General features: G+C 38.5%; 2 protein-coding genes across 2 annotated transcripts; both read left to right on the top strand.

Moving 5' to 3' along the window:
- LOC146626078 (regulator of telomere elongation helicase 1-like) lies at positions 1-21,480 on the top strand. The gene is made up of 29 exons (XM_085361758.1): positions 1-102; positions 1,361-1,550; positions 2,410-2,503; positions 3,007-3,088; positions 4,497-4,557; positions 5,188-5,263; positions 6,603-6,687; positions 6,854-6,919; positions 7,662-7,818; positions 8,106-8,144; positions 8,234-8,306; positions 8,476-8,573; positions 8,702-8,757; positions 8,999-9,070; positions 9,274-9,355; positions 9,544-9,676; positions 11,091-11,204; positions 11,758-11,798; positions 12,305-12,390; positions 13,183-13,260; positions 13,411-13,488; positions 14,683-14,829; positions 14,959-15,074; positions 15,258-15,381; positions 15,862-16,027; positions 16,311-16,450; positions 18,075-18,285; positions 19,351-19,488; positions 21,362-21,480. Exons 1-29 carry the CDS (start codon positions 1-3, stop codon positions 21,478-21,480), a joined length of 3,024 nt encoding a protein of 1,007 aa, XP_085217884.1.
- Positions 21,481-23,531: 2,051 nt separating this feature from the next.
- LOC146626077 (nanos homolog 2-like) lies at positions 23,532-24,212 on the top strand. The gene has a single exon (XM_085360301.1). The coding sequence runs from the start codon at positions 23,532-23,534 to the stop codon at positions 24,030-24,032; it is 501 nt and encodes a 166-aa protein (XP_085216427.1). The 3' UTR covers positions 24,033-24,212.
- Positions 24,213-26,577: the final 2,365 nt, after the last annotated feature.

Genomic DNA, 26,577 nt, shown 5'->3' with positions numbered 1-26,577 from the left:
ATGCCTTCGCTGACTCTTAGGGGAGTGACAGTGAATTTCCCCTTTTCTCCGTATGAATCTCAGAAGGCATACATGAACAAAGTAATCGAATGTCTTCAGGAGGTAAGAATCGACTGTCATGTGTATGTCTGTTGATGGAAATGGGGGCAATACCGAGTAGTCATGGCTGCTGGGCTTTGGAGTTGACACATTTCTTGCAAGTATCAGCTCGTCTCACAGCTGCTATCCAGGCTAGATGACTTCTTTTGGTAACATCTGATACACGAGCTCCCTCATGATGCTTCCAGGTGGGGAAATAATAAAAATAGAGCCGATTTTCCAGCTTATTCCCTTCCCGATCGTGCGATTTAACAACCAACAACACATTAAGTGCGAGCCATTGCTGATGCTTTCGCTCCTTCAGCCCTTTGTTTGGCCTGCTAAAATGGCACTTCGGCAGTCACACCCCCTCCCGTGACATCACGCTCCAAAGCCCCATGAAGCCACCATGCTTACCATTTGCCGAAAGACAAGCCGTCTGACGTCTGCTTGTCCAAAATGTAGCTTCACATAATATAATGATAATAATGGGGAAAAAAACATATGACAAAAGAGGCTTCATGTCATTGACCTGTCCTTAGAATTTCTTTACAGTTTCTATGTAATACAATAAATAGCACTCTGCTGACTTGTCTTGGGTTTACCCTGGCTCTTGACAGCTGACAAACAGCTCAAATACCCCCGATGTTTAATCAAGAACTGATTTAAAAATCTGCCTTTTCATGTGTATGAATGATTACAATGTTTTTCAATCATAAAATATTTGCTCTGGCAGTGAAAGCTTACTGAACCTGAACCATCCTTATGTTAGGCTCCCGAGACAGTTTTGCACTAAACATGTGGTTGTGTACTCTCTCTGATAGTTTTTTTCTACTTCTCACCACACTACACATCTGGCCAAAGGTCTGATCAGTTTATGCAATTGCAAGGTGTATATCCACATATCAGCCACAAGTCACAAGAATTTCTACTTCTACAGTGCTGGTCAGAGTTTGATCAAACTTGTACACAATTGTCACCTAATGGATCTTGACACACGCTGTGCTGTTTTATTTATTTATTTATTTTTCACCTTACCTTTTAACTGATCTGTGCAGATATCTGCCCTTTTATGAACCTGATCTGCTAGATATTTCTTTCTGCTAAAAGGGAGATCTTTCTCCACAATGCCAAATCTTTGCTCATAAAAGCGTAGTCTAATACCTGGAAGTCTCTAATATTTTAATGTTGTTACCATCACAATTTGTGTTTTTGGGTTTTCTCCGTTTGTTTTTTATTTTATTTTATTTGATGTATATCTTTACCTGTCTGGTTATTTCAGAAAGTCAATGGGGTTCTGGAGAGCCCAACAGGCACAGGTAAGACTTTGTGCCTGCTGTGTGCCACCCTGGCCTGGAGGGAGAACTTCAAGGACACCATGTCTACCTGTATGATGGCAGAGAGGCTGGGCCAGGAGATGTTTCCAAACACACCTATGTCTTCCTGGGGGACAGCTGACGGTGACAAACCATGTATGTTTGTATCATCTGCAAATCAAGAGTCATTTGTAATTTTACTTGTCAAAGAAGAATAACAGATACATATACAAAAACGCAAAGGATATAAGCTACGAAGACATGCTGTGTGCTTACATCGCTATGCAATAGAAAATGAGCTAGCACTGATTTCTTTATATTTTGATAAATGGTAAATTGACTGCTTCTTCTATAGTGCTTTTCTACTCGTTTTGAGCACTCAAACCACTTTATATTTTGTTAGGAAAATAGGATTTAACGATTCACTCAAACATGTAATGTTTCCAAACATACATGGAAATATTCTACATATTTCAAGACAGCATTTGTACTACTCTAACAAGGTTGTAAGTCAATATTTGGTAGGATGTCCTTCTTCCATTCCCTGTCAAGATGGGTTGTCATCCCCATGTTTCAGCTATGCATTCAAATCGTACAAAGAATGGTTGAGATGTAGGAGGCTGCTCAGCTTGGTGTTCAGGGGCTCCATGAGGTGGTAGCACAGCTAATAGCTGTGGCAGGTGCTCAGTCTCTCGCTTTGGGAAAACAGCTGTTGTAGAAATGTCAATCTGGACAGAAGGCTGATATAGAAGTTTAGAATATACATCATGTTGCAACTTTTGCATATTTATTGCTCAGCTGTTTAATCTGTTCAAACTGTATTGTCTGTGTTCTTTTGGATCATTGCATAAATTCTCAAATTTCTTCAAAGACAGATTTGCGCATATACACTGTTAGTAAATGAGGCCCAATATCCCAGAAGTTTGACTTGATGGTATACTATGTTAAAAAGTGTTCAGTTAATTTTTTTCAGCAACGTATAAAGCCCTAATTGTCTTTTCTTATTGTTGTCAAGCCTACTACACTGATGTCCCCAAGATCATATATGCAACGAGGACACATTCTCAGCTTACACAGGTTATTAATGAGTTAAAGAACACTTCATACAGGTAAGCATTTCTAACTTTTTGATCATGCATGATTGTCTGAATGACAGCTATTCACAATATAAAACAACATTTCTAATAGGTTTTGTGATCATGGTGTAATGAGGACACCAAACCCCTACTGTTAGTATATACTAGGGAGATACAAATTTTAATTACCAGGTTTACAGTATACATTTTAGTATAGCTGAATTTGATCCTGGAATGGTACAATAGCTACCGTTTTTATTTTGTTTTGTTGTGTAATGAGTTCAGTTTCACAAAAAAACACTCAGGCCTGATAACTGAAACCTAATAACAGAATGTATCTGACAAAGTTTAACAGGCTAAAAGATCTCAAAAAGCAACACACAAGTCCCAATTAACCAAATACTACTGGTGCTTTAAAGGGTTATTACATAAGCTATAATCATTTTGAAGTCTTACTGAGTGCAGCACCTTTTGTCTGTTCTGGTTTTTTTGGCTATTTGTGGTAAACCAGTTCTCCCATGTCTCTTTCGATTCAGCCCAAAGGTGTGTGTGATGGGCTCAAGAGAGCAGTTGTGTATTAACCAGGACGTCATGTGTCAGAAGAGCAACCACGTCAAAGTAAGTTATAAAGGCAATATTAGAGATATAAATATAATGGGATGTTTTAACTGCTATGTCTAATGAATTGTTTTAAACACAAAACAGTGAATTTCTTCAAGCTCACTGCTGAAAAAAAGGAGGAAAATCTACTTAAAGTTTGACTACATTCACAAAGAACAAAAATCAGTTGTGCCAACTGTATTCTATTGGACTTCCACTCGAAACAGTAACTTCATCCTTGTTCTGGTCAGCCGCCAACAGTAGCATTATAAAATCAGTTCTCCACCTGCTGCAGGTTCTGGTTGGTGTGGTGCCTTCAGTGTGCATTAGATCTCAGGAACACAAGCACTACTATCGCCCGCTCTAGTTCAAGACGGTGGAGCTTTATTATATCTGAGAGCAAGATGAATTCCTCATTTTTGTGGAAGCAGCTCAATGAAACCAACGGCCACCACACCAGCCCCTTTACATGAATTCCAAATCCTGCTCCTCACATACAAGGTCTTAAATAATCAGGCCCCATCTTATCTTAATGACCTTGTAGTACCATATCACCCTATTAGAGCACTTCGCTCTCGCTCTGCAGGCCTACTTGTTGTTCCTACAGTATTTAAAAGTAGAATGGGAGGCAGAGCCTTCAGTTTTCAGGCCCCTCTTCTGTGGAACCAGCTTCCAGTTTGGATTCAGGAGACGGAGACTATGATCATGCTTAAAACCTTCCTCTTTTCTAAAGCGTATAGTGAGGGCTGGATCAAGTGACCCTGAATCCTCCCTTAGTTATGCTGCAATAGGTGTCTACTGCTTCTACATTTTAAATATTTACAACATTACATCATGACAATTTTCTAATTTTGGTGGGCTCAGGCCATTTGCTAGTAGTTGTCTTTCTACTGCGTGCCAATAGTGCCTCTACCAACTTGTTATACTTGTTCAGTGTCAAACAGGGAAACCTATCCAGGGTAAATTTTCTCAGAGTTTAAAGTAGGCTACTCCTCCACATTCAAACGAGCCAGTTGAGGTGGTTTGGGCATCTTACAAGACCTCACCAGCATGTCAAAAAATAGTTATTACATCTGCAACAAGAGTGTCTCAACCGTGTTTTTCACGTAACAGTCACATGAAGATTCACCTTCCAAGGCCTCCCCCCGCAGGCCCTCTCAGTCCCAAAGGTCAGAGACGGGTCTCCTCTTCTCCAGTGATTTATGGTGCCTGGGTGTGCCAGTCTACATATAACTTGCAATACCTAACTGTGTGTGGAATAAAGCATAAAAGACATATGTGACGCTATCCTTTCTAATGTCTGTATGTGTACTATTAAAAATGAGCCAATGAGCTAGCTGGTGGAAAAAAAATGATAAGTAACGGGTTATGGGTAGATAGTTAGTGATTTTTGTCTTATTGTGGAATCAATTTTTTTGTTTTTCAGGTTCATATGTGCAGAGGAAAAGTTTCCACCAGGTCATGTGTCTACTACAAAAAACTTGAAGGTAATGGTCTAACAGAGTGACTATATCCGTGTAGCATAATAGTCTAGAAAAGCATGTAATTTACCTTTTTTGTTTGTGTTGTACAGACTACATATATCATTCAAATATTATATTATTCAACACTAATAACTTTCTATGTATCGCACAACCTTGGCCTCACGTACTACTGTGAGGAAGTTTGAAGTCCAGGAATGTCCAAAATGTGGATATTAATGAAATGTCTACTGCCTGCTTTTAGTGGCTGTAAAAATTTGAATGAAAATTGTTATGTTGAGAATGTGGTCCATGCATTTGTTACTTCGAGGATAGCAAATTATAATAACTTGTTATGACGCCGTTCTATAACTTATATAAAAATCCCCCATTTGATAGAAAACAGGAAACTTGACACGTGTCATTTTTATACATCTCTCTGTAAATTTTTATCTGCACATATGAATTTGGTTTCTTGTGTATAAAGGACTACTTGTGTTTATATCTGTCTTGCTATAAGAGCTGTGTAACCATCCCAAATTTCTAATTTCTGGGAATATAAAGGTTTAATCTATTCTATTCTATTCCATCAGTGATTTATAGCAATTTATCTTATAAATACTCAATCTTAAGCTTGATCTTCTTTTTTTCTTCTAGAAAAGAGCACTGATAGAGACTTTGTTAGTTCTATCCTTGATGTGGAGGATTTGGTCCAATTTGGCAACAAGCAGAGGTGTGTAATTGATGTGTTCTTTTTTTTTGTAAATTTCTGTTTCACTAATAAGTCTCTGTTCTGCACTTTCTTACTTTGGTAAGAAATAATCAGCATTGGCAGGTGGGTATGTCTCTGTGTGACACCAAAGTATTGTCTTAATAGTAGCTAATGAATCAAATAGTATTTTATTAATCAGTCACTTGATTAGTAGTATCCTCTTTACTTCAGTATAAGATGCTATTTAGCGCTGTCCAGCAAAACCCTTTAAAACTGTAGCCAGTGTGAAACCCCTGTAGGTAATCTATAGATGGGTCACAACTTAAAGTTAAGCTGAACTCTTGATTGGAACAGTGAGGTGACCCAATAAATATGTTACAAAATAGAGGCATTTCATTATAGTGGGTGGAGTGGGTTAAGTGACTTGCAAAATGAATGGGGCTTAACAGATATTTGGTGTTAACCGTTTAGGAATTGCAGCCATTTTTAATGCATCGTCCTCTATTTTTAGCAGTTTAAAAGTAGTTGGATAACTGACTGATAGACAGTTTCATGGCCAGGTAAGGACTGGTCTTTCATCATTTCATGACAAATTAAGCAGAAAAAAGATCTAGAGTTGATCAAAGTGTTGAATTTGTATTTTGTATCAGTTCACTAAAACTTTCAATACAAGGACCAAAGTCATATCAATACAATTGAAGGAGAAACATCATAATGCTGAAAAAACCCAAAGAAATCCATCAGAGGTCGAAAACAAAAATAAATAAGAGTGGTCAAATCAACAATCTAAAAGTACCTGGGTGTACCATAGCCGAAATAATAAAATGGCCACTGACACCTTATATAGGCTACTGATATCAGGACATACGGTGTCCTCACAGTTTATAGAGATCTTCACCCAAACTCCAGCACCCCAACCAATAGAAAGAGGCAAGGTGATTAGTGAGTTCAGGATGAAACCCTCAGCATCCATGAAGACACTAGCAAGATGGGCCACCCGAGATGAGCTGCTTGGGTGACTCAAATACATGATAAGGAATTGTCATGCACAATCCCTCTAGCACACGCACCATTGACATGGCAACTTGCAAAGGCTGGCTTAAAGGACAGCACAGAGGCTCTGATTGTGGCACCACAACAATAGGCCCTAAGCACCACTTCAATAAAGCCAGGAGTCAACCATAGCGCACAGGACCGAAACTGCAGAGTGTGCAATGGCTCCCCGGAGACTATCCAACACACAGTAGCAGGATGTAAGATGTTATATAGGCCTGGCTACACTTAGACCCAGCTATCAGGATGGGTCTGTTTTTGTTTGAAGTTCATGTATTTGATTTCGGATTTGCACATTTTTCCACAGAGTCTGTCCTTACTACCTCTCTCGTTCACTGAAACAAGAAGCAGATGTCATTTTTATGCCATACAACTACCTGCTAGATCCAAAGGTGAGCTCAGTCATCCATCCTCATTACATCTCAGGATGATATATGTGACCATAATTCAGCATTGAAAGAGACTTTAGTGTTATGATTGGCACTGTCATTTCCAATTTCCATGAATCCTAATATTCAACTGCCACTCTCTCGCTCTCTCCGTCTTTCCATTCCACAGAGCCGTAAGGCACTCAGTATCGACCTGAATGGAGCTGTGGTTATCTTTGACGAGGCTCACAATGTGGTATGGTTATATCTTTCCTTTGTTAAATGTATTCACTAAGTAAACTAAATTAAAGCTTCGAAGACCAGAAGTGACCCACTACTAAGGCTTTCAAATTCATTTTAACTTGTATGCCACATAGAGCCTAAATAAAGACCGCTGGGCTGCTCAAACCCTAAGCACATATTAAAACAAATGCTTCCAGATTTTCCTTTTGTTTTAGTGTAGAGAAATACAAGTACATGCACAAATTCACATTAATGAACTATCCTTTTGCAAGCCAGATATTGAACAGCATAGCTTCACAAAAAAATGCATTTTTTAATAAATCCCATGTCATTACTGTGCATTACAAGTGATTGATTACAGTAGATCTACAATTTCACAAAATGCTCAGTGTACAGTATTTAAACATGAACAAATATTTTCTTTTATTAATTAAAGAACCTAAAAAACATAAATTCAAACTCCTGTATGAAATGTACTCTTGGGCATACTAAAGTACTAATGTCATCATCATGCCATAATAGTTGAAGTGAAATGTATTAAAATTTCCAGTTACTTAAGCTTTACAAACAATTTGTAATAAATAAAACACAATGTGGTGCGATCACTATTATTTATAGGCTGATACATATTCCATTTTCAAACATGAAGAGAACGTTTGCAGACCTTTCAATTTGGGGTAGCAATGTTTATATTATATTAGATTAGATAAAACTTTATTAATCCCTCCGGGAAATTTTACTTCTTTTATTTGCAGGAAAAGACATGTGAAGAATCAACATCATTTGATCTCACTCCCTACGATGTAGCCTCAGCCATTAATGCTGTGGACAGGCTGCTTGTGGAGCAGTCTAAAGAAATCAGCCACAGAGACTCTGTGAATGTAGACTTTCATGGAGAAACCTCCGCTTCTGGTAAGAAAACCTACTTGTCTCAATTTCTCAGGTTATATACATGTTTCTAAAAGAGTTTTCCATGGAATATAGTATAGTTATGTATAAATTTCATGGCATTTTGGGCTACTTGTATACTTGTATAAGTTTGGATTTACTTCTACCTTTTAAGTCTTCACTAACTTTATTAGCCTTAGTTTAGCCTTGGCCTTATTAAATTATTAATAGTAATAATTTTTTGTTGTTTTGTAAAGCAAGTAAAGGATTGTCAGCTGCACGTCTTTTAATATTTTCTTTTTTTGTTTTAGGTTTCAAATTAGGTTTGTCCACCATTGCAAAAATCAAACGTAAGTATTTATTAAAGTATTGCGGAGTCAGTCGTCCTGTTGGTTTGTGACAAGAGTTAATTTTCAAAACTTATTTTCTGCTTTAACAGAGATACTACTGGATCTGGAAGCTGCCATTGATGCCTATGATCCAAGTGATCAAGGCATTACCAAACCTGGAATGTAGGTGACAGCATGGTAGAACAAATAAAGTGTGGTCATAGAATGTCTCTGTAGTTAGTACCTTAACCGTAGTGCGGGTTCTCACTTAAAGCTGCTGAGAGAATGATTCTGAATCTTAACTGTTATAATAAACCTAATAAGCACTGCATGTCTCTATGTTGTGTCTTAGCTTCATCTATGAGGTGTTCGAAAAAGCTAATCTGACCTTCAGCAGCAAGACAGCAGTCTATGAAGCTCTGGAGCACATCATTGGATACCTGGCACAACGTAAGGCATCATATTTTGGCTTAGACACATTATCACATCATTTATCATTTGTAACATTGGCTAGTTTTATTATACCGATCAGTGCAACTAATTAACAAATGACCTGTTTGATGCATGTTTCTCCTCAGAGCCAGGAATATTTCTCAATACTAGTGGACTCCAGAAGCTTTCTGATATCATACAGGTACACTTTGTATGGCTATTAAAGAATTTGGTCAATATTAAACTTTTTTTGGGGGGGGGGATTTTTGTCTTTTTGAGTGAAAATTAATATGCATTGGTCCCATATTATTTGTGTGGCCTAACAGATTTGATTGAGGACAGTCAATAAAATTATAGAATTCATTACTCTTCGTTGTATAAAGAGTAGTTATTTAATCACCTTGTGGCATGTTTGAAGGTTCCCCTTTGTTTTGTTATTTTAGCTGGTATTTTGTGGTGAACCGTCAGAAAAGGAGAAACTACACCAGATGGAAACCAACACGGCTCATTTCAAGGTGTGTTCATTAAGTCAATGGAATTTTTTTTTTTTTTTTTTTTTTTGGGGGGGGGGGGGATACAATTCGTGTTCATATTGGAACCAGCTAAAAGTAGCATATCTTTGCCACAACTATCACCATTGTTCCGGTATATTAAATTTAAAAAGAAATCTTGGAAATTAAATAACTAATTATGAGCTTCTGTCATTTGTTCGGCTCAGGTTCATATCCATCGGGACACCAGCATTCACTCAAAAAAACATAGTGTTGATATGTGGGCTTCAGGTTCATCAAAAAAGCAAGGTAACGGTGCACAACCTGATGCATTGTTGTGTTACATGGATCCACATTGACAGAATGAATTTTATTAATACCATTTATATATTTCCGCTAGAGTGTGAACCCTGTTAAAAGTTATAGTTTCAATCGTTATTAGTGTATGAAAGATTCGTACTACAGGTAAATGTGATGTGTTTCTCTGGAAATTGCAGGAAATATTCTGAGTTACTGGTGCTTCTCTCCGGCCTTCAGTATGCAAGATCTGGTGAATCAAGGCATTCGCTGCATCATTCTGACAAGTGGTACCCTATCGCCCCTGTCTTCTTTCACATCTGAGATGAGAATGTAAGTTAGCTGTCACTCTGACTGCCCTGCTGCACAATTACATTTTTCCCACACCAGCTTGAGTAGCAACTACTTTAAAATAAAAAAAAATAAAAAAAAACAATCACCTTTATACCTGTTTAGTCTGAACATTGAACAGAAGAATTAAACCCTTTCTACAGTGAACTGCTGTTTGATGTAGAAACTGTTCACTATCTCATAATTTAAATCTTCTGTTCATTATTTGATTTTTCTAGCAATTGAACGATGCTCAACATAAAAGTTAATGATTCATTTTATAGCCAGGAGAACTTGTTTGACATGGTCTATGAATAAATCAGAATGATTCTGACAATACACAGATCTATGTAATCCTCTAACAATTTGTTAGCATCCAAAGGCATTGTCATCTCTGCTATATACAGTGTAGTATATAGCGAGACAAGACGATGAGGCTCCAATTCCATGCAGTGCAAATGACTAACAATAAATATAAGAAGAGTAAGAAACAAATACACACTTTATGACTAAAGTAAAAGGATCAATAACAATTTAAATTTACAAGTTACAGTTGAAAGAGTTAAATTGACCTTGATGGTCAAAGGAGCTTGCAAAGGAAAGCGTCTGGACTTCTTTAAGTTGCTTGAAGACGTTTCACCTCTCATCCGAGAAGCTTCTTCAGTTCTAAGGTCAAATGGTGGAGAGTCCCAGATATAAACCTAGTGGGAGTTTCCCCCCACAGAGGGACAAAAGGACCCCCTGATGATCCTCTAGTCGCCTGAGCCAAGGTGGGAAACTGGGTGTGGGTCCCAATCAGCCAGAGTTTCGGGTGTGTTCATTGTGAAACCTGGCCCCACCTTATCATGCGAATTCCTGAGGTCAGATGGCCCAGGATGTGAGTGGGCGTTAAGGCGTCTGGGAAGGATCTCAAAACTGGATTATAGATGGCAGAGAGTTGGTGTCGTAAACCCCGCCTCTGTTCAAAGATGGTCGCTCACAGTGGACATAGATGGCTTCTTTCACTCCTCTTTCAAACCATCTGTCCTCTCTGTCCAAAATGTGAACATTGGCATCCTCGAAAGAGAATGCCAATTGACCTTGATGTTATTTAAAGTGACGAGTGTAGCAGCTTGTAAATATGGGCAGGATTCTTGAGAGTGGAGTTAGTCAGTATGACACATGCCGATGAATTTGCGGCATTTTATCTTTACATTTTCAAAAAATTCTGTCTAATACATCTAACATATATGGTTTTCTGTAAGTGTAATGCTTTTTGAAAATGTTGTAACCTCCAATTTTTCTGTCCTTCACTGAATAGAAATTCATCATGAAGTATCATATGAAGTAGCATTACTACTAAACTTTTGTTTGCTGCATGGACAGCGGGGTAAACCTAAAACTTGATCACAGTGAGTTTCTGCTCCTCCTCTTACAGAGAATTCCCAGTATGTCTGGAGAACAGCCATGTGATTGAGCGCGACCAGATCTTTGTGGGCGTCATTGCACAAGGCCCAGATGGAGTGCCCTTAAGTTCAGCGTTTGATCGAAGGTCAGTATTCTTTTTTTAGCATATGATTACTTTCTAACAGGTCACTTTGGAAATTTGCAGTTGTTTGAAATGAAATATGTTTTGCCATATGCCTAAATACAAATTAAGGTGCATGGCAAAACTTATAATTTGCTCATTTATTTGCTAGTTTTTCTGACTTCTGGAGTCAATTATCGTTGTGTAACGATATTTTTTTCTCATGTTTTGATTTATTATAAAGTCAAGTTAAATCCTTTTATGTGTATGTAAGACTTTAGTTAATTTTTATATAATACTAATTCAAGAAAACAGTCTTTTCTATGCACTTTGTATTGCAAGATAAGTATTAGAAAGAACACCCCACCAATCATACTGTTTTATATTCTGCACTCCAGATGGATTGAGTGCGTTAAAATATTTTTCATGTTAATTGTGAGGACTGCCTTAACGCGTTTAAGCCTGTTAACGCCAGATTAACGTGTGAACGCTGACAGAACTAATATATACCTACATTGGTTCTGACTGTGAAGTTTTTACTTGATTGCTAAACTCAAACTTTAAATTTCTGTCACAGGTTTGTTCCTGAAAACATGGCATCTTTAGGCAACACTGTTGGTAAGATCACAATATACAGTATTGAAATTGTTTGGTTTTGCTGTTTCTAAGGAGATTTTTTTTTCTTACTGACATCAGCAACACTGTTAACTTAATGCTCTGATCTTCATGGTTATTTCATATTGCTTATTATCTTTTTCATTAAGTGATGACGTACCTGAACCCAGTTTCCGGGCCCAAACTACTCTGCATTTATTGAGGCTGTTGTGTTTTTAACACATTTTAAGGCTTTTATCTTGTTCTATTCAATCTGAACAAGCCCATTTTAAAAAAAAAAAGTTAGCGTCCATCCTTCGGCTGTATGTTGTAATGTTTTTTTTTTAGAAATCTCTCGATCAGAACATGGCGTACTATGTTTAGGTGGAAACTAGCAAGCTAACTCTCTGCTAACTTTTAACTCTGTTAAATTTCATAAATTCTATTTTCACAGATGCCTGGATTTTAAACTTAATTGTTACCTTGGTTTTGATTGTGATACAGTTTTGTAACCTGTGTTCTTTTCTCAGCCAACCTGAGTCGTCTGGTTCCTCATGGACTCTTAGTATTTTTCCCTTCCTTTCCTTCAATGGAAAAAACATTGGAATTCTGGAGGGTAAGTGTAATTCAGCAGAATCACCTGTGGAAAACCATAAGGGTTTGGGTTTTTTTTTTTTTTTTTTTTAGCTTTTCTAGTCACTTTTATGTTTTGTGTTCTCTTTCTCCATGAATTATATTTTGTATTGTCTAGCAAATTAGAAATACATTTAATGGAAATTTAATATACAGACAACTCTGCTATTGTTTCCAGTGGATGATGGGCCATGCAGACGAGCTTTTGCAACAGTCGTATACGGATCGAATGGCCCGGAGCAATGGGCCAGACACCCTTCTCAAAGTCCACAAAACTTCTCAAAGTTTTGTGGACTTCTAACTATACCCTTACGTTCACGTGGTCTGTCCAGCATTCTCCCTGGTAACCCTGTCCCGGGTAGTAGGAACTGTTCCTTTGACGTTCTATTACCAGGGGCCTTTTAAATCGCTCTTTGTGTGGCCCCTCAACCAGGACCAGTTTGCCATGGGTGACCCTACCACGGGGCAAATAGCCCCCTCACAATTTAGCCTCTGGGATACCTGGGACATACAAACCCCTCCACAACGATAAGCTGGTGGGGCGGGGAGCCATCAGGGTGCGTAAGGGTACAGTGTGCATATTTTAAAAAATAGTAAAGATATCAAAATATAAATGTAATAATTAAAAGTAAAAAGCCTTTTAACCAGTATGAACTCATTTCTTTCTTTCTTTCTTTTTAAGTGAGGTACTCCACAGTCAATTTAATCATTTATAACAATCTAAGATGTTACTGTATAAAGTAATTTCCTGCGTGTGTATATGTGTTATCACCAGGCTACTGGACATGCAAACCGCATTGAGAAGTTAAAGCCCATGTTTGTTGAACCTACAGAGAAGGGCACCTTTAATGAAGTTAGTATTTATTTATATTTTAGGTGTCTTATCACTCGGCTGTGAACCCCTCTTTAAACATTTCACATCTGAAGAAATATCCTAAGCTTTTTATAGTTATAAAAATCTAAAGATTTGAAAGAAATTGAGCTTCTTTCTGTCTATTCCTAGGTCATTGATGGTTATTACACCAAAGTCAATGATCCCCGATCCAAAGGAGGAGCCTTCTTTGGTGTGTGTCGAGGGAAGGTGAGGAGGCTGTCCATGGACTCTGCAAAAGTCCTACAATGTTTTCTGTTGTCATGTTTCAGCTCCAACTTTTGCTGTATAGTGTGGGTATACAGTTGTGATCAGAAGTTTACATACAATCATCATGATCATGAATGTTCGTACAAATCATCCATCTGTACCATACTTGATAGTTGGTGCAGTGTTGTTAGGTGTTAAGCCCTCACTTTTACTCGTCCAAACACACCTTGTAATTGTGGACAACAACTCGATCATTGTTTTTCTCGGTCCAAAAAACTGTTCTCCAGAAATCATTTGGCTTATCTATGTGGACACCTGCAAATGTTGTAGTTGTTGATATCCTAGAGTCCCCCCCTTCAGAGCATGGTAAAGTAGTGAGTCATTTGAATATCTTGTATTTAATTGAAGTTGTTTGAACTAATGATCTTGGAATTGCAGTTCAGAATGGTTCCAAGAGACCTTCCCAATTTACATAAACTGAGTTCCTTGGACTTTCATGTTGTTCTGAATATTTGTCCTTTTTATGCTTGCAAAGAGAAACTTCCAGCTGTAATAAATCACAATCACTGATGAGTTTAATGGCCTTGACCTCATCAATTTGAAAGACAAAGACCTTATGAAAGATTTAAGTGGATGTCTGTTGATATTTGAGTTTATTATATGCCTTTGACCCTGTGCGATTAATATAAAATCTCAATTAATTTAAAGTAGTGCATCCAATAATGTTCAAGTCATAATAGATGAATGCTGTAAAACCATTTCAACCTGGAAAAAGAGCAGTTGAAAGAAATCATTAGAAGCCCAAAATAATCATGACATTCATACCCATGATGAGTGTTCATAAACTTCTGATCACAATTGTATATGATATTCAAAGGACATGTCATATCTTTGGTACCCTTGTCCTCTTGTGTCAACATCAGGCAATTTTTTTTCTTTTGTTTACAAGTGTATTACCATACAATGTTTTGGGAATGACTGTTCATTTTTGTGACATGAATATCTCTCTTTGTTAACCGTTTTATGCTGTTTTTCCATTTTGCAACCTACCTCTTTTTCTATGATGGCTGTGACTAATTGGATAAACATTTAAGAAAACGTAGATATGGAGTTAGGATTCTCTTTCATTTTAATGTAGGGTTACACAAAAACTTTCTCTCAAAGCTGCTATGTAATTATATCTTCTTGTCTTAGGCGAGCGAGGGTCTGGATTTTGCAGACATGTTTGGTCGGGGTGTCATCATTACTGGCCTTCCTTTCCCTCCAAAAAAAGACCCTCGCGTTGTCCTGAAAATGCAATTTTTGGATGAGATGAATCAAAAGAATTCTGTAGGGCAAAAGGTGAAAGAAAATCAACAAAATTAACTATTGAGGTACACTAAAGGATTGCTTGGTCGTATAACGGTAGTTGGATTTCTGTGTGTGTTTTTGTGTGTGTGTGTGTGTGTGTGTGTGTATGTGTGTGAACAGTACTTATCAGGGCAAGACTGGTACAGACAGCAGGCTTTCAGAGCTGTGAATCAGGCCATTGGTAGAGTGATTCGTCACAAGGAAGACTATGGAGCGATCTTCTTGTGTGATCAGAGGTCAGATATAGACCACGTTTACTTAATTAAGTAACATCATACAAGAGGGAACATTCTCCACTATACCAGACAGTGTCTCCGAAGCTTCACATTTAAAAAATTCTCAATTAAGTGCTTAGTTCACCTTATTAATTGAAAATGTAAAAAAGTATTCTTAAACTAAAATGAAAAGTTTCCCAACAGATTTAAAAATGCTGATACCCGGGCCATGCTTCCATCATGGGTGAGGTCTTATGTGCGCCTCTATGACACCTTTGGCAATGTCGTCCGTGATGTCTCTCAGTTCTTCAGGACTGCACAAAAAATGGTGGGTAGTCGCACCTGCACAGTTCATACAATGCTGCAAATTCTTTCATTATTCAGTTTTGTTAAGGAACCAGCTAATAGTACTGTTGGTAATCCGGATTTGTGGGTAGGTTTTTTAAGCTCTGAAAAGATAGGAAACTTGAGTTGTGATTTAAAACAAAAAAAATCCAGAGTAGTTAAAAATGTGAATATTTACCTTGAGTATTTTCATTAATGTCTATGGCACTATTTATCTCGCCAAAATATACTTTTAATGAACTTTGATTTCTAGTTTTTTCTGCCAGTTTTTTTATAATAAAGTTAGAGTTATGGGTTTTTGTAACACCGTGCCAACCTTTGTTGTCGGATTCTTTTAATAATAAATATCGGCTAACATATCATATCATTGCATGTGCAGTAAAATGTGTAGACGCTTTTATGAAAGTTGTTTGCAGGTCAGTTGGTCAGCTTCTACTGACAGTGTGTGCATTAAACATTTAAGAGGCCTGTGGTTGGGAAGAAGGCTCCAGCACACAACCACGAGACTGAGTGTTCACGAGACACTCAGTCCTCCAGTTCCACTTCTCGCCGCTACTTGCAAACTTCTCACACCCAGAAGGCCAAGGTGTTGGACACATACCTTCCCAGCTTGAAGAGGAGGAGACTCAGTTAGTACAATGGATGTGGTTTGATGTTTTGCTATGTTTCGTTTTAGCATATTAAAGATCAAGGTGTGCTTTTGCTATACCAGATATATTTCACTAGAATGTCTTTACAATTCATTGAGTTTAAATGGAGAAAAACTACATTAGAAACAATGAGTTCAATAATAAATGGTATAAATTGAAGTGACTAAAAGCCAGTTAAACCGAAACCTACAGAAATGCAAATATTAGTTTTAAAATGTACAGCTGCCCCAATGTGAGTCCTTGATTATTTTTTTGTGATCAGATGAGAAGAATGGAGCCAATGACATGGCCAATTTCCTTAATCAGTATGAGGTGCTGCACAATAACAGGAGACCACTCAACTTGCTGGATGCTTTGGAGCAAGCCAGCAATACCATTGAAGAGGACATGCGAGAGCAAAAGGTAGATCATTTTCTGACATTGTCACAGTGTAAGAAGTACTAATTCACATCATGAGTAACAGACAAAGTGTGTGAGTAATTGTGTGTGTGTGTGTCTGTGTGTATGTGTGAGGGGGGATTACTATAGATTTTGAAGAGGATGAAAATTGGAAAGGCAGTTGGTACAAATGACATACCTGTGGAGGTATGGAGATGTATAGGAGGGAGAGCAGTGAAAATTTAACCAGATTGTTTAACATAGTCTTGGAAAGTGAGAGTATCGCTCAGAGAAGAAGGATATTGGTACAGTTATTTAGGATGTGCAGAACTATAGTAACTACAGCAGGATAAAGTAGATGAGATATACCAGCAGCTAAGGAAGATATATATTCTTGGTGCATATATACCAATGTGTTTCAGGTATGCTAAGGCACGAAAACTAGATTTGTTTTTTGCATTGAGTGTTAACAGAGAAGTATGCCAGTATGGTATAACGTTATAACCATTTTCCTAATATTGTGTTGGTTGTCCTTACTTTCCGAAACAGTCCAAAAGACCTCTGAAGGTCGTCTGGGTTATCTGGCACCAATATGTTTGCAGCCAGAGTTGTGTTCCTCAAAACATTTTTGAACGTATTTTACATTATCTTGCTTAGCCATCATGGAATACTATTTCCATGAAAGGGTGTGCATGATCTGCAACAATGTTTATGCAAAATTTACATCTCAAAGTAACATCCAAGTAATGATCATCTTCTACTGTGGCTCCATTGAAAGTGTGCTCACATGCTGCATCTGTTTATGGTTCTCTAGCTGCACCATGCCACACAAAAAGGCATTTGAGAGGGTCATTAATATGACCCAAAAAAATAATTCAATTCTAATTACCTATTATTGGCAGTGGACAGGGCTTAGCATGATCACCCTGACTGGTCTGAAGCTATGTAGCCCCATACTTATATGTGATCCACTCTGTATTCTGACAGATTTCTATCAGAATCAACCAAGACTTTTTTAGCAGTTTTAGCCACAGTCGCTTTTTTTGATTAGTACACATAGGCCAGTTTTTACTCATTAGTGAGCCTTGGCCACCCATGACCCTGTCGCTGGTTCACACACTTTCTTTCTTGAACCACTTTTGATAGATACTGACCATTGCAAACTGGAAATTAATATAAACCAAGACAGGTACCATGATGAAGAGAGAATCAATCTTCTTCACTTCAGCTGTTAGGGTTCATAATGTTAAGCCTAATCTGGTATATAGAGAAGGTCAGAAGTATTCGCATTGTGTCTTTTTGGACCTCACATGGTAGCATGCCAAGAAAGGAAATATGGTACTGCAGAAATAAGTCAGAGTAAGAGCCAGATACATGAGTAGGTGTGCAGTAGGAATGACAGATGGGGATCTGATCTGGGCCACTTTTGTTTGCAGTACTAATGGTTGACAGATGAGGTCAGGCAGTAGTCTCCATGGACTGTGATGTTCTCAGACAACATTGTGAATTGTAGTGAGAGATGTAAGCACGTGGAAGACAGTCTTGAGAGCTGGAAGTATACTTAGTTTTTGATTGATTTCTGTACTTGTAAAATAGTGGTAAAAAAGTTTATGCTGCTCAGATTTTGTTTCTTCTAATGTCATTGAAGAAGCTGGGTGTCCCTGAGGATTTGTCTCAAGAACGTAAACCCAGCAGGGCTAAGACATTCCTGGCGGACATGAAGAAGTCCCTGAGTGAGGTCTGCTGTCACCGCATCATACGGGCGCTGCACACCTACAAAAAGACTGATGACCTGAATCACCTGCTGACTGAAACCGCATTTTTAGGCAAAGACACTAATACTCAGAATCTCCTACATGGTAAATCTTCTGCTGTCATAAATTAATAGCTGCAAAAATACCTCACTTGGTTAACACTGAGACTTTAAGAATGACAATATACTCACTGGAGGCATGAGAGTACGCTCTCTCACCTACATCTATGAAGTATACCTGCTTTGCACAGGTCTGAACTCGGAACACGTTTTCTAGATTTACGAGTAGTTCATATTACTCTCTAGGTAAAATGTGTCTAACCAATTCACTTATTTACAAATCCATTAAAGTCATTATCTTTTTTTCAACTCTTTCGAATTGAATGAAATATTTTAAATTATTATTTTTTTAATATTAATTTGTTTATTTAAAATCTCACGCCAGCAAAATAGTTGAAATATGTGCAGAATGCATTGACTTATTGAAACAAGCAGGGATTTTGATTTTCAACTTGGTCATGCACAGTACAAAATTGTAAAAGTTGTGTTTTGTCCAAATGGTAAAGATGAAATGAGCTTTAATTCAAGATAGAGAGAGAACTCTTTATTGTAATTGCACATTCATACCTATCACAATAGTAAAACAAAATAGAAAAATTTCCCACGTCGGCACTACAAACCAGGATAATTGTTAACATGGATTGTTTTTAATAACTGGGTAAAAATCTCTTGCAGTCAGTGATTTCCTAAATTGTCCCATCAACATCACCATATTTAATTTCAGCCTTCATACATGTTGACCATGGCTTGCCCACCTCAACTTGGATGAACTGGCATGTTTGGATACAGTGCAGATCATAGTTGGTCAATATGAATTTCCACTCTTTTCTTAAATTGATTTCTCTACCATAATATGTATACGTAATGAAACTATGTACTGTGGATAGGATCATTGCGTTCTTTGTAGTTTGCCCAGTTTTTCACAATAGCTTAGGAACCCCTCAACCAATGTTACTTTTAAAAAACTGAATATACCTGTATTCATTATCAGACATTTACACAATACTAATAACAATGTCAAAGTCATAATTTCGCACCAATATAACAGTGTGTTAGTGGAATATTGCTAAAACAGTTTGTAGTTGATTGCTATTGCTGCCTTGTGTCACAGGCCTCTACCACTTTGTTCGCCCACACCACAAAAAGAGGTTTGATGAAAATTGCCAGAAGATGGCAAGGCAGGGCTGTGGATACAAACCTGATCACACTCTGTCCAAGGATAGGAAGAATACAGTAATGCTGCAGAACGGTAAGAAACATTATCTGATATTTACTTAGTGCTCTTGTGCGAACAGATCAAGTTAAATTTTAGTTAAATGCCTGCTGTGGATGTCATATTATAGTTTGTGGTGTATCTACTCACAGACAAGTCCAAGTAGTTTGGAGATGACATTTGGGTGGAAGATGTCAGACTGGCGTATCACCTCTTCCAGGATGTCTCCTATTCCAGCAGAGAAGATGACTTGTCATTTGAGGACAACTTTACAAAAATGTTTTCAACGTTCAATAAAATAAACCAGCCATTCAGTGACTCCCGTACCTCAGCTTGGCTTCAGAGTTGTGTTCTTATGAACGTATGTATGTATATGTGGACAGTGATTGTGGAGAAGTGTTCTGGCAAATTGGAAAGACAATTAAAATTACAAAAAGCCAAACAGACAAAAGCTGTCTTGGAATCAACATTCAAAACATGATCACTACTGTATAAAAAAAAAGGTCCATAAATTACAAATGAATATGTTGCTTAACTGTAAACTGTAATCTCAGGTAACAAGGCAATTCAAGTGGCTTTTATTTTAATTTCAACCATGTATAGTGTTACAGTACAGAGTGAAGTGAGACAGCGTTCCTCTGAGACCCTGGTGCTACATACGACATATAACGGACAAACACAGGACTACTAACATCAGTCATAGTAAATGTTCTGTAAGAAAGATTGCCAACTCTAACTACATAAACCTGTAGTGGACATTTCAGTTAAGTAATTATATAATCTACACATTAAGGCCACTATTCAGCATCAACATGGACTGTCAACTTACAACATGAAGCATGTAGAGGTGAGCACTATTGCTGTTTTTCTAGCAATTTATATAGATCCAGCCAAGTGCTGCCTTTTGGTGGTTGCATTGTGCATAAGCAGCATGACCCTATAGAAAACAAGACGAAAGGAAAGCTTTGTACAATGTCATCACTCTGAGATGGACATCAAAAGTTTCCACGAGGACTCTGTGCCTCCCTGGACTACTTCAAGCACAAAAACAAGAAGGGCTGGAGATGTGTCAAACCTCAACATATTAACCAAAGGAAGAGCAGGGAAAGAAGAACTAAGTAAAATCACAGGGGGACCCTGAGAGCTTCAAAAGACCAATCCCTGGCGCTCTGATCAAGATTCCTGTGGATGCAACTCATCAGGGAATGGCAACGAGGAAGAGGAGAGGGGAGGCCTGTGGGAGTAGCATAGTGAGAACAACCACACATCTGCCAACTGAGTCAGCACTGCAGGATTGATCAGAATGACACAGAATGGCCCTGTCACAAGCCTATTTAGATATGCTTGAAAACAGACTTTGGGGGGACATGTGATACCACTGACTACTCCCCAGCTTTTTCCAACTTGGATGTTGTATGTGGAGTTTGTTGCTTTTTTCTCCTCTATCTCTCTCCACGTTTATATACATTATTTTAATCGTGTGTGTTTTGGTCTGCCTCTGTAATGTGAGTGTCAGCCCAGTGATGCTCCAATTCAAAGTGACATTGCTTTGGCAATGACTCCATCTAATGGTTAAATTTCTGAACTGCAGGCTCAGTAAGTAAGTAAGTAAGTAAGTAAGTAAACTTAATTTATTAAGCGCTTTTCACAGACAGACATTCACAAAGCGCTGTACACAAATATTAAAATAAACAATAAAATCAATAGACATTATATACAATGTAAAAGATCAAATGTAATTAGTGTAAAAAATATAAAATGTAGATCAACAAAAGGCTTGTTTGAACAGAAGAGTTTTTAACTGTTTTTTAAAAGAATCCACAGAGTCAAGCAAACGTAGTGGTAGTGGTAAACTGTTCCACAGCCTTGGTGCAACAGACTGAAAGGCTCTGTCCCCTTTTGTCTTCAGTCGTGTACGGGGAACAACTAAGAGACTCTGAGTCTGTGAGCGGAGATGACGAGCAGCAGTGTATTTTAAAAGAAGCTTGGATAAGTAATCTGGAGCCGTTTAGTGCTCTGTATGTTTAAACAAGAATTTTAAAGCGAATTCTAAACTCTATTGGGAGCCAATGTAAAGAATATAAGATGGGAGTGATGTGAACACGCTTGGTAGAGCGAGTTAGTAGTCTGGCTGCTGCGTTTTGTATTGTCTGGAGGCGAGAGAGAGATGATTTATCCAAGCTAGTAAACAGGGAATTACAGTAATCTAAGCGTGATGACACAAATGCATGAATGAGTTTCAGTCACAAAAACGCAATATTTTGACCATTACTGAGCTTACACTTGAGAATACTATTTGACCTTTGTGACCTTTTGTACTCCTATTGATATATGTTATATTGTACAAATAGTTCATTAAACACACATTTTCTCAATTTGTTGACAAAACAAACAAACTGGGAAATAATTATTGGCTTTATTTGTCACACCGTGACTGTGGCTGTGGTCTGTGGCAAATTTTCATCTTCACCACTGTACGTGGAGTCTAGCAGTTATCTTTGTGAAAAACAAAGGATCTTGCGGTGCTTGCGGGCAAAATTGGTGCTTGAGGGCACTTCTGAACTCCTTTCAGGCTCTTTTACTCGGTCTTGTCTCACTAGGGTGGGCTGTTATGCAGTGAAAGCAGGTGGGAAGATGTGAGGGACACTTCTTCAAAGAATTTGTTTTCAAAAAAATATTTATCACTTTACACAATATTTATCACTAAGCAAATCTACGTGACTTTTGACATGAAACTCTTGTATGATAAACAACTTACAGCTTCCTCTTACTGTAAGAACATGCAGATTTAGAAAAAGGGGAACCTCAGCTCTGAATTCTTAGAATAACTCTGTTGTATTTGTACACACACACACACACACACACACACAGACACACAGAGAAGTATAAATAAAGCACGCACACAGTGATGAGACGCAGGTCTTGCGTCCATGACTGCCCTCGCGAGTTAAAGACAGCTGCAGTGTTTGTGTTTTCTAACTCAGGTGTCTCAGCTGAAGAACTGCGGGGTGATTTTAAGAAATCCCCTGTCAATTGGTTATGAGCAAAAATTGTTTCTATAAAATAAAAATTAAAAAAACAAAAAAAACCCCAGTTTCAACCGTAACGTGAAGTACACATTTTATTATTTTTTTCCTTTTAGTGAAAGGAAACAGCCGTCGCCGGTATGCTAGTGCGCACGCTCCACCCCCTCCTACGCCTCTTTCCCCCCTTCTTTTTGCTTTGTGAATAAACAGAAATGTGACTTTTGCTTCATAAACAGTTTGACAAACAAGTGGTGCCTGCAGGGTGTATATTCATGGTATAACCGGCATAAACACAGCCTCACTTCGTGTGTGATTGTGCAGGAAATACAACTGTGCGCTCAGCTTCGAAAAAGGACCGCATCTATCCATTTATCCTCATCTCACCTCTATGTATGTGCTCTCTTTGAGCGCAGGTGCGGCTCTTTGCTGTGACACATCTCTAATGTAGTCTAGACGCTCCGGCGCCAGGGGTCATCGGGTGACACACACACACACACACAAACAACAAGTAACACAACATGGACCATGAACTCTGCGTGACTCAACTATACCAAGACAGTTCACCTATTACGAGCCTTTAAAGTAAGCTTATTGCTAAATAGTCTTGATATTTAATCAACAGGTAAGGTAACACCTGATTCTGTTCACATGGACGGAGTTTTTTCAGTGCTAAATAGTCTGCACATCCCGGCTCTTATTATTTATTTTGCTGCGTTATTTTGCAAAATTATCTAATCTAAAAATAAACTACATAAATGAGTGCGATGCAATATTTGCTCTTGGTGTTTTCAGTCCTTTATGTCCATCTTATGTGTCCTTTTTTTCTGTTATCAATCAACCAACCGATCATTCGATTAAAGGCCTGTCAACGGGCTTCGTAAAGGTTCTTTTAAGGTCACCAGAAAGCTACATAAAAGACTGCACCTGCACCTGCACCAAAGTTCTTTTTTTTTTCTCTCTATCTCCGAACATTGTTGCATTTTAAAACCTTCTTCAGTGAGCTATAAATATGAGGCGCTCCAAACACACTCTCAGTTTTACTTCTGCCAAAAAATGACCACAATGCCGAGACAACTGGAGGTCCAGAACTCGATCCTCACTGGTGGGGACAGCTTTAACATGTGGCACGACTACATGAATCTGAGCCAAGTGTTCGAGAAACTGTGCAGCAACCGTGAGGTTGATAACCGAGACACCGAGCGTCCAAAGAAGGGACAAGCGCCCCCTTGGAGTAAGGTCCACACTTCCACTCTGGGGAAGAAATCCTCCAAAAACTCATCACAGTCCAGTCCGACCAGCAGCGCGTCGGACACCAGCAGCAGCGCCTCATCCTCGGACTACTGCCGCTTATGCAAGCAGAACGGGGAGACTCCGAGGGTGTACCTATCTCACAAGCTCAAATCAGACGACGGGATAGTTTTCTGCCCCGTCCTCCGGAACTACACTTGCCCGATCTGCGAAGCCACCGGTGACAGCGCTCACACACGCAAGTACTGCCCGCAGATGAAGTGCGAGGCTGCTGGGAGGATGCAGACGGTAGGCAAGTTCTGGTAGCTGCTGAAAACTGAAGCTGCGAGAAACTGTACATATTTACCGAACTGTTTGGGGTATGTGTTCGTGTTGGCAGAGACCGTTTCAGTTCCAAAGACTGTTTCAAGTTTGACTGTCAAACACTCCGCTGCAGTCTGCAGCAAGGAGCCCTCATCCATCACATCTGTGCAGCCCCGAGCCGGGGTGAGCGCTCTCAAACCTCGGAAAAAATTAAACTCTTTAAAGTCCTCGAGTGTTTATTGTTGTTGTTATTGTTGTTGTTGTTGTTTAATATGATACAATTTCGGGGGTACTTCATAGGTCACAAGTGAAACACTAAAGTGGCTAACCTTTCTGTGGAATTAAATAGATTTCTAAAAATGTGCCCATAGTGTCAGTGCGCGAGTCTTTTAGTTAAAATGCAAATGCTATATTATCCCTCATGTCAGACAGATTATTCGACAAAAACGTCAGTATTTTGTCTTTTTTTTTTTTTTTTTTGGTATTATAGAAAATTTTTAACTCACATGCAACTCTTCCACTTGAAGTTACAGATGTACCTGAACTCACCAGAGAACATGCGTCATAAAAAAATAATTAAATTAAATTAAAAGTAACACTTCAAGGCAAAAGTGAAACGATTATGTGAAGTGAGAAATTGAATTAAGGTTCAATAGTTTTAGTTTCAAAATAGAGGGGCTGGGGAAATACAGTATACAAGGTCAAAACAGAGTTTGTACAAGTTTGTACAAAGACAGCTGCAGTGTTTGTGTTTTCTAACTCAGGTGTCTCAGCTGAAGAACTGCGGGGTGATTTTAAGAAATCCCCTGTCAATTGGTTATGAGCAAAAATTGTTTCTATAAAATAAAAATTAAAAAAACACAAAAAAACCCCCAGTTTCAACCGTAACGTGAAGTACACATTTTATTATTTTTTTCCTTTTAGTGAAAGGAAACAGCCGTCGCCGGTATGCTAGTGCGCACGCTCCACCCCCTCCTACGCCTCTTTCCCCCCCTTCTTTTTGCTTTGTAAATAAACAGAAATGTGACTTTTGCTTCATAAACAGTTTGACAAACAAGTGGTGCCTGCAGGGTGTATATTCATGGTATAACCGGCATAAACACAGCCTCACTTCGTGTGTGATTGTGCAGGAAATACAACTGTGCGCTCAGCTTCGAAAAAGGACCGCATCTATCCATTTATCCTCATCTCACCTCTATGTATGTGCTCTCTTTGAGCGCAGGTGCGGCTCTTTGCTGTGACACATCTCTAATGTAGTCTAGACGCTCCGGCGCCAGGGGTCATCGGGTGACACACACACACACACACAAACAACAAGTAACACAACATGGACCATGAACTCTGCGTGACTCAACTATACCAAGACAGTTCACCTATTACGAGCCTTTAAAGTAAGCTTATTGCTAAATAGTCTTGATATTTAATCAACAGGTAAGGTAACACCTGATTCTGTTCACATGGACGGAGTTTTTTCAGTGCTAAATAGTCTGCACATCCCGGCTCTTATTATTTATTTTGCTGCGTTATTTTGCAAAATTATCTAATCTAAAAATAAACTACATAAATGAGTGCGATGCAATATTTTGCTCTTGGTGTTTTCAGTCCTTTATGTCCATCTTATGTGTCATTTTTTTCTGTTATCAATCAACCAACCGATCATTCGATTAAAGGCCTGTCAACGGGCTTCGTAAAGGTTCTTTTAAGGTCACCAGAAAGCTACATAAAAGACTGCACCTGCACCTGCACCAAAGTTTTTTTTTTTTTCTCTCTATCTCCGAACATTGTTGCATTTTAAAACCATCTTCAGTGAGCTATAAATAGGTCACAAGTGAAACACTAAAGTGGCTAACCTTTCTGTGGAATTAAATAGATTTCTAAAAATGTGCCCATAGTGTCAGTACAGGATTGTGAACATCGCAACGCAAAGTTTTTGATTTCTCTCAAAACATATATTTCTTTTCATGTTGAACAGATAATATCTTTAATTTGAGTCAAAGTGATTTGCACTTGAACACGCCCACCAGAAATAGACCGGGACCCATTTTTATTCTGCATGGCTGCTGGAAACATCATGTCACATCTTTGATTAATTTCATCTGAAAATAAACGTAAGTAAAGCCAAGTGTGTTACAAAAGCTTTTATAATTTGTATTGCCAAAATCGCAGAAAATAACCCCATTTAAGCTGGGTCGACAGCCACCCCTAATTTTTGCATGATTGTAGCTGCTAGCTATAAGCTAGCTAGCTATCCTGCGCAACGTTAGAACTGGTTACCAGAAACCGACCATCACAGTCGGGAATACAAGTTAGTATACTGGTAAAAAACGGCTTTTTGCCTAACTAGCTAGCGTTACCACGATGCATCGGTGGTGGATAAAGCTAGCTAGCATAAGTTCATAGTTCATAACATTCATAGTATAACTCCGTGCTCCGCTTCGTTTGAATTTTTCTGGTGAGCTCGCGGTTTCTAGACACAAGCTTGTGTTTGTGCGCGCACGTTTGTCTCTCTTCATATAAATATCTGTGTGTTATGTGTGTGTACACCGAG

This window comes from Diplotaxodon limnothrissa, linkage group LG8, assembly GCF_057381915.1.
Source record: "Diplotaxodon limnothrissa isolate DT_005_m linkage group LG8, D_limnothrissa_male_GT1.1, whole genome shotgun sequence".
Classification (NCBI taxonomy): domain Eukaryota; kingdom Metazoa; phylum Chordata; class Actinopteri; order Cichliformes; family Cichlidae; genus Diplotaxodon; species Diplotaxodon limnothrissa.
This window is presented reverse-complemented; position numbering and strand designations above follow the sequence as displayed.

Coding starts and splice junctions, on each gene's coding strand:
- LOC146626078 (XM_085361758.1), top strand. CDS start 1: ATGCCTTCGCTGACTCTTAGGGGAGTGACAGTGAATTTCCCCTTTTCT. Junction 13,489..14,682: donor TTGGTGTGTGTCGAGGGAAG/GTGAGGAGGCTG, acceptor TTCTTGTCTTAG/GCGAGCGAGGGTCTGGATTT. Junction 16,028..16,310: donor CTTGAAGAGGAGGAGACTCA/GTTAGTACAATG, acceptor TTTTGTGATCAG/ATGAGAAGAATGGAGCCAAT.
- LOC146626077 (XM_085360301.1), top strand. CDS start 23,532: ATGACCACAATGCCGAGACAACTGGAGGTCCAGAACTCGATCCTCACT.